The 8,078-nt window shown below is 44.5% G+C and overlaps 1 protein-coding gene across 1 annotated transcript; it reads right to left on the bottom strand.

Annotated features, from left to right (window-relative positions):
- Nucleotides 1–123: 123 nt before the first annotated feature.
- On the bottom strand, nucleotides 124–6,520 carry rint1 (RAD50 interactor 1). Its single transcript, XM_026362083.1, has 15 exons — nucleotides 6,049–6,520; nucleotides 5,813–5,938; nucleotides 5,529–5,644; nucleotides 5,216–5,389; nucleotides 4,984–5,124; nucleotides 4,582–4,771; nucleotides 4,351–4,461; nucleotides 3,935–4,160; nucleotides 3,495–3,632; nucleotides 3,079–3,173; nucleotides 2,754–2,858; nucleotides 2,362–2,579; nucleotides 1,975–2,155; nucleotides 1,694–1,812; nucleotides 124–1,415 (listed from the first exon to the last, which is right to left on the bottom strand). The coding sequence occupies exons 1-15, from the start codon at nucleotides 6,268–6,270 to the stop codon at nucleotides 1,202–1,204; spliced, it is 2,376 nt and encodes a 791-aa protein (XP_026217868.1). The 5' UTR covers nucleotides 6,271–6,520; the 3' UTR covers nucleotides 124–1,201.
- Between the last annotated feature and the right edge of the window lie 1,558 nt (nucleotides 6,521–8,078).

The raw sequence follows: 8,078 nt of genomic DNA, 5'->3' as shown, positions 1-8,078 counted from the left end.
GCGTAGTTTAGGGAAGATGGTGTCTCACATTGAATGCTGCAAAATAAAAGATTATTTTATTAAACTGTCACAGCTTTTTACACTAAAGAGTAAATATTAAACACTGAAAGCATGTTTCTCATTTGACTACAACAACCGTGTTAAACTCTGCAACTATGTTTGTTAGATTTTTTTTTTGTCTTCCAGAAGTTTGAGGCATTTAGATCCAAGTGATTATACACTCTCAGTGAAGCATAGGGGTGGAAATGTAATGATCTGGTGATGCTTTGGCAAAGGGAGAGTGAGTGATCTTGAATTGTGTGCAAGTGATCACTATCACTACTGATACCACTCCATACTGAAGAGGCTTTCCCCTCCCTCTGGGCAATGACTGACTGACAACTTCATTCTGCAGCAAGATAATAACTCAAAGAATTCCTTCCAAGACGTCCTGGTTGTATAAGAATTAATTAGAGAATAAAGTTGCTGCTGAAAACCTTCTCTGTGATGGTTTGGACGACTCAATCACTAGATCTGAACCTCATTGAGCTGGAATGAGAGAGACTGACCAAAGGGTTTGGTCATACTCCTTAACCAGAATAGGACACTTTTGAGAAGTGCTGCAAAAGACCTGGAAGGAAATCACATCTGAATATCTGTAAAAAATGACTAGTAGAACGTCACAGATTTGTCAGGAAGTTATTGCTGCAAAGGTGTTTTTATGTAAATGTTACATGCGGATATGATTTGACCAATATTGTGTGTTTTACAATCATTTGATCAAATAAGACCAGCAATAGATAAGCAGAATACAAGCATGTAGGTGTTTCCAAACTTTTTTTTCTATATTGTAATTACAGAAGCAAGTTGGAGTGATTACAGTGGTATGGGCTTTCCTTTACCCCAATATGTAGTGAAATGTTATTTTAGCAGAAATACAGTATGTTTCAAACATGTATAGAGGGTCTGTGACTCAGACTCACTAAACTGCTCTGGCAGTACTGAAGTCCCTTCTAAAGGTTTTTGAGTGAGGCTCACCCTTCTAAACAATCACAGAACACCAATTACTTCTTCTTGAATGTTAAGCTTTGTTGTAATCTACCTGATGGGCTGGGCAAAGCATAGAGGAGGGTGCATTAAGTGAACAGGGAGAGGAGGAATTTTCAAGCTTGAAGATGAAAAAAGGCTGAGCAACACCAGCAAATATCTCCAGGTGGAAAAGTCACTGTCCAGGTAAGGAGGCTTTGAGGTTGAGGAGAATCAGCACATCACAGGGTGCCAAACAGTAAACCCCCAACTCATTCAATGCAGACTCCGGTGAAGGATCCCCCGTGATTGCCCAGTCTCTCACCTCCTCCGCCGACTCTTTAAGGAGATTCCGCAGCAGGAGAGCAGAGCCTATGTTAAGACACAAGATGATGTACGCCTCCTTAACACTGTGGAGAGACAGAACAGGTGGAGACAGAAGTTATCCTTCCCCTGGACATTTTCGTTTACTGATTCTTTCATTAGTATCTAAAGTTCAATGAATATTTGATTAAGAAGAATAGTAATTTGCTATTGTCATTTTACAGTATGTGCAGAGATGTAGACATGAGGTTTACTAATATACAGTAATATAAGTTCACTGGTGCCACCCAGGGTCATGGTCCGGCACGCGCAGTTACATATATGAACACAGACTTAAATGCACAAGATGGCAACAATGCTTAACTGCTTAAAGAAGTTCTCAGGTCTTTTGCAGTAGTGACCAAACAGAGGAAACAGGTTTCTGGTCATGTCGAACTGAAGCTGAGCTGCCCCTCCATCACTGAAATGGTTGGACAGGATCACCTGAGGGGAACACATGGGGCAGCAGTTTAGTAGCAAACAATGCAAAAGAACAAGCACATCTGTCCCATTTATTGCCACTGTGAGTCCATACAGTCAAGCTTTACCATGCATGGTATGGCATCATGTCTACTTTAAAATCATAAAAACCCAACATAGTCTTACATCTTGGTAGAGAAAGTTGTCGAGTCTCTCCGCCAGGCCCTGCCAGGCCAGCTGGAACAGAGAAAGACTAAGGACCTGATGAAGATGCAGCAATCTGTCCCGCACACACAGCATCATGGGACACGCTGAACTGGACAAAGTCATGGTGGACTGGTCATGCTGGGATGGTAGAGACAGCCACCTGAAGGCAAAATAGAAGCAAAAAGAGAGAATCTATCAGTGCTAACATTTATTCTTTGCTCAACTGACAACTCTGTCTATAATGAAATCATAGTGTGAAAATGAAAGGTGCTGTACACTCGGTCTAAATGATAGCTCATCCACTTATCACAGTGTAGACTGAAGGAAATGTGTGTGCACTAGAAATGTACTTGTCTGACGTCTCACCTGTCCTGGCAGTATGGTTTAGCGTTTTCTGTGATTTCTCTCATGGTCCATTCCAGCAGTCTTCCCATCATGTCTCCTTTCAGTCGATCCAGCAGCCCCAGCAGGCCTTCAAACAGAGAGCCCTCCAGAGAGGCCAGGCGACCCAGCTCTATCACCCCGAGGCCCTGCAGCACCTCCTCACCAAGTGAAACTGCAGCCTGCTGCAGCTGCAGGAAAAACTGGAGAAAGAAAAAAGGAACAGGTCAAACTCTAAGACTGGTGTTAAACTCTTGCTCAGTTTTATACTTCTCTTAATCTTTTAGATCATTTGTGAATCAAACCACAAATCTACCAATTCCAGAATAATTTTTTTCTTTTTAAGCAAGTGAGACCTGTCTGGAAACTCCACATACCACATTGTCTCCCCAGTCTCCAAGGATGGTGGAAATGTAGTTGACAGCATTGAGGATGGCACAATAACGGGGACCGAGCGGGCACCGAGACTCCTCTTTCATTACCTGGGAGGAATAAAAACAACCACATCTCATTCATTTACATCCATCTTCCTGGAACTTAAGAATTAAAACAATAGGCACAGAACAAAACTATAGCCCAAACCACAAACTGTGGAAAAACAAACCATTGCCTTCGTTTGTGGGACATAGGCTTAGGGTTAGGCTGCCCTGTAGAACCAATTAATGAGAGAATAATTAACTGTTGCAGAGAGTCAGGTGTTACCTGGGTGAGTCTTATGCGGAAGTCATCCACCAGTTCTCTCTGTAGCCCCAGGAACTTCAGTTGTGCAGAGGGACAGGGTAAGGCCCGGTACCGCTCTGAGTACAGTACAAAAATGTTTTATATGCTTTGGCAGAATGCATCAGAATAACAATTGGCTTAAGGGTCCTCTGTGAAGTCTTTTACCAGGTGTACACCTTTGGAGCAAGACTCTTTATTGTTTCTATCTCATGTACAGCAAGCACACAAGGACATACATTCAGCACAACATGTTCCATGTTGTTTAATATATCAAGGTGTAAATATACAAATTACTAAAAAAGACTGTTTCCACCATGACCTTCTGCTGCTGAAAAGATCCATAGCTGCTGTATGTACAATGACTCAAAGATCAGACTTACTGAAACGAACGGTCTTACCAGTGATGACCTGTAGCAGAGTCATGAACGTCTCAGCACAGTCTGGAGCCTTCAGCTCATCCATATCACTGATATCTTTGTACTGAGAGCTCCAAGCTCCCTCGGCCGATAGCATGGCATCCATCTTTTCCACTGCCACTGCACACACAGGATAATTCAAAGTTAGGATGTTCTTTCTTTTCTGTCTTGTCTGTACTCAGCCTAATATGTTTTGTGAGGGAAGAACCTCTACTCTGTAATCCTACTGTATGACCATGAGTGTTTCAGTAGCTCCAGCACATTTTCTCTCTCGTCATGGCATCACATTCATTTTAGGAGTCACAGGCCCTCATTATGCATTTATTAGCCTGTTAAGTGACTATTAATCACACCACTGTGGGCACAAAATACTGCTAGTCTGTAGATTAACTCTTGCAGCAGCTGCTGAGCACCCAACTTACTCTTCTTTTCTACAGTTAACCACTTCTGTAGGATTGCGTCGTCGAGCAGGAGGTGAAGCAGACCAGGCAGCACTGCTGGGTATGACTGGTTGCTCCGCAGCTCCTTCTCAAATTGAAGCACCTCCTCCACCAAGTGACAGAAGAGCACGTCATCATACAGCAGCCTGGAAGCATCGCTGGCCACCTTCTCCTGGACCAGACACAACAGACCTCGACACAGCTCCACCTACACGCACATGAACAATGTCATAATTAGTGAAGAAGTGAATTGAACGCTCAGTGCAAAGAAAAAAAAAACCTTAAATCTCTTCTTAAAGATCTCTTCTAACATGTAGTCTGGCAGTGATTAGACTGGTTCACAACCAGACTGAAGAAATACCTGTTTAAGCAACACTAGTCATTATAGAGTAACAAACCCTGGCACTGATGGCGACCCCAGCTCGATCCAGTATAGGCTGGATCTTCTCCTCCATGAAAGCTGAGCTGTTACTCATCCACATGAGAACCTGCGTGAGGTACCACTCTGGCTGAAAAGCACACAGGTAGACGGTGAGGACCAGAAAATGTGCATGAACATGTGAAGGGTCTAGGTCTGAAAAGCTCAGAATAATAAAAAAAAAACATTTCGTGTTCTGTGTGTCAGATACCTTGCTGAGGGAGTTAGTCTGTCGATTCCCATAGAAGTGGTATCTGAACCTCTTGCCGAGTGGCAGGAGCATGATCTGGATGGGCAGACAGAGGGGAGGCTCCTGGGACAGAGGTGTGGCTGTAGACACCATCTGGGTAGAGGGTGCACCCTGACTAGAGGCGGATGCCCTCTGTGATATGAGGTCATCGCTGGCAGGAGAAGTTAAAGAAACTACTACATGCAGCATATGCAATAAACTACTTGTTAGAATCCTTTAAAAACACACTGATGAGTAAATACAGAAGGTTTACCACAGATGCAGACCATTAGCTAGTCTCATACAGGAATTCTAGATTAGAGTTTGATTAAAGTACAGTTCTGAAACATGTTCTTCTGCATTAAACACCAAATAGGAGGATACGAGGTCTGCAGGGCGAGCAGCTGAGTGACTAGCAGATCCAGCTGGCTGCTGATCTCCTGACTATTGGCAGCAGGTGTCAATGACTGAGTAGGAGGGGAGATGATCGGCCAGTGAAGCTGAGTCAGGATTTTCTCGAAATCACTGAGAAAGAATTGAAAAGGAGGATTTAAATCGGATTTTTCTGCACATTTACACACAAAGTGTCGGAAAGAAACACCGTGGAGGCAGGTACTTGGCCAGGCGGTCTTTGATGATCTTGTGCCAGAAGTGAAGCGTTTCTCTGAGGAAGTCCTGAAGGTGAGAACATCCAGACTGGCTAAGTCCGGCATCCAGCGCAGCCATGCTGTCCACTGCTCTTATGGCCTCCCAGACGCTGCTGGTCATCAGACACTGCTGGACTGCGGCGCTGCGGGGACACAACACGTGACACGTTACCGTTTCTGTCAGCCTACGGCGGACAAATCAGACGCATCACAGCAGAGCACCTCCTCTCCATCATAACTAACTGATCTGCGCCTCCGTCCCCTCACTCTTGCCTACAGTACCTGAGTTCCTCTATGTGTTGGAGGCAGCGGAGGTATTTCAAGTGTCTCTCTATGATGTCCACTTGGTTAAACGTCTGGCCAAGACGATCCATCCACGGCTGGGCTCCCTGTAGGTGCTATAAGACACAATAATCATCATATTGGGTATCGCATCACCACATTTTTGCCAATACACAGTCCATCAAGCCAAGTCATGATGTCCAGGATATCAGCTGGACTTTAATAGTGGAAATATGCTTTGTAACAGGCCAACAGAAGCTGCAGTACGTTATGAGAGTCTCCACCTGGTGCAGTTTGTTAGAGACCAGTCGCTCCCTCTGCAGCAGCTCCTCCAGGGAACATCTGGCCTCCTCAGCAGCACACAGAGCTGCAGACACTTTGGGAGGCACTGAACTGGACACACTCAGAACCTGAAAGACACAAATATAATGAATTTACAAACCTCGCATGTTTTATCCTTTCTGGATTCTTTGTTATTTGTCATTAGCTGCTTAGCAAGATGTAAAACCAGCTATGTCACCTGTTCCTCCAGTGCCATGTTTTCTTCTCTCAGCTTTTCCAGCAGCTCGCCGACATTCTTCAGGGACTTCAGGTCGCTGCCGACCTCTTTGACCACGAAATCCACCACAAAGTCCGGCGGCTCTTTCGGAGCCACAGAAGACGTTTCGCTACCATGGTTCGTTTTGTTAGCGGGGTTTAGCAAACTGTCCGTCGTTCGCTCCGCTGCAGCGGGCGCCGCCATCTTTGCTCCCCACTGCTGTCAACAAACGTCCTACGCTGCGGCGGGGAGGGAGGGAGACGCTCGATTCGTGTGTCAGCGTGAACCGCGGGCGGTTACGCTGTCTTGCCCTCGCTACTTCGGTCTCGCTCATGTGTAAACTTCGAATCAGGAGAAGTGGAGACGTGGGTGTCGCTAAATCTGTATATTGACAAGTGAGTTCTTGTGGGCCTCCATCACCAACACTGAGTCTACGGGACACGGTGATCCAATAAACAACTGTACCTTTCTCCCTGCTAACCAAAGCCATTACACGTCATCACACATATGGATGGGTTGGTGCTGCGTTCACTGCACATCGGAAGTTGGAACGTTCCCAGTTCAACATTTCCCATTGCTACAGTAGTTCCACACTTTCCACTACTCGCAGTTAATGAATAAGTGAATTAAAAAAATGAAATAAAAATCCAGGTATCAAGGCAGGTAAATGTCATTTGACATTATTAGCTTATTTTCAAATCTTACACTAAACTACTGCGCATGTAATCTACTAAAATCAAGGCCAAACCAAAAGATAGCGTTCACTTGATAATAAGCACATTTCATGTAATATGCTCAGTGACATCCTTTTATTAAGCGACGCTGTCCTTATGCTACAAACAAACCGCAGAGGTGCATTTCATGCCTTAAAGCATCACTAAGCTTCCACTTTGTAAGACTTAATACTTTCCATAAATACAACTACACAACAGCATGATGACCTTTAACCTCTGTGGTCTCATTTAGCCACTTGACCTGGTGTCAACCACACATTTTATTTCAAAAATCTAACCAATGATTTAGAAAAAGAATTACTATAGGATAAGAAAACTGGAAGCAACAGTAACTTGTGTAACTATTGCAGCTTTAAATAACATCAGTTTTCTGCAAACAGCTGCTTTTAATGGCCACTTCAACCCGAGACCACAGACTAACTTGTTTCAACTTTTCCACAGAGAGTCTGATCTGAAGTAACAGTTGCACACATGCCCTTCTCTGTAGCCCTGGGTGCATTCACTTTGGGTTTCTGCCCATCACTCCTCTTTTTCCCTGGCCGCCTTCTCTCACCACTACTCTGACTGGGGGTAGGATCTATGTTCTAGCCATCTATCTAGGAGGTCTCACCTCCTTCTTCTACCGCAGTGATGCTGTTACCCAGTCATTAACCCGTCGCTGGATTTTACCCCATCTGATCAAGTTGACGTCTTAAGGAGCTCTAATCAGCGTGCAGCCCCTGGTCACAACCCTTTCCATTTGCTCCTAATCACTTTCCCCCTTGGTATTCTAAGACGCCCTTCCTCCAGCCACTAGGGAATCTCTGCAGTTGTCTTTTCTCTGCCTTTGATATTGTGGCTTGCACTGAGGTGCCCTCCCTGCTTATTGTCAATTCCATTCCCAGGTCGATCGCCAGGGGTCCTGCCTGTGAGTCACGATTCACCCCTGCTTTCCCCCGACTCTCTGTGTAAACTCGTTCTCTCTTACTTTAAATGGTGTAGCCTATAATACTAGACCACTGCCATCACGGATCATCATTCCCTGTTGGTTTAAAAGAAGTCCAATTCCTCCTGTTAGACTGTTAGAGCCTCTCTATTCACTGCTGTACCTAAATAATGTTAGGATGAATATTACAGGTATCAGTAAAATGCCCTGTAATTGTAAAAGATGTCATTATCTAGGTCACTCTGTACATACAGTGTCTCTAAAAGGAACAGAATGAGAAGGCTAAGTTATAGTTTCTAACTACGTACTGTCATCAGCTGCTTGTGCATGTTGCTCAGTACACCAGTGGTTTC

Source organism: Anabas testudineus, chromosome 23, assembly GCF_900324465.2.
Source record: "Anabas testudineus chromosome 23, fAnaTes1.2, whole genome shotgun sequence".
NCBI classification, from domain to species: Eukaryota; Metazoa; Chordata; class Actinopteri; order Anabantiformes; family Anabantidae; genus Anabas; species Anabas testudineus.
Note: the sequence above shows the minus strand (reverse complement) of the source record. Positions and strands in the feature narration are given on the sequence as shown.

Coding starts and splice junctions, on each gene's coding strand:
- rint1 (XM_026362083.1), bottom strand. CDS start 6,270: ATGGCGGCGCCCGCTGCAGCGGAGCGAACGACGGACAGTTTGCTAAAC. Junction 5,939..6,048: donor ACATGGCACTGGAGGAACAG/GTGACATAGCTG, acceptor TGTGTCTTTCAG/GTTCTGAGTGTGTCCAGTTC. Junction 2,156..2,361: donor AAACCATACTGCCAGGACAG/GTGAGACGTCAG, acceptor TTTTGCCTTCAG/GTGGCTGTCTCTACCATCCC.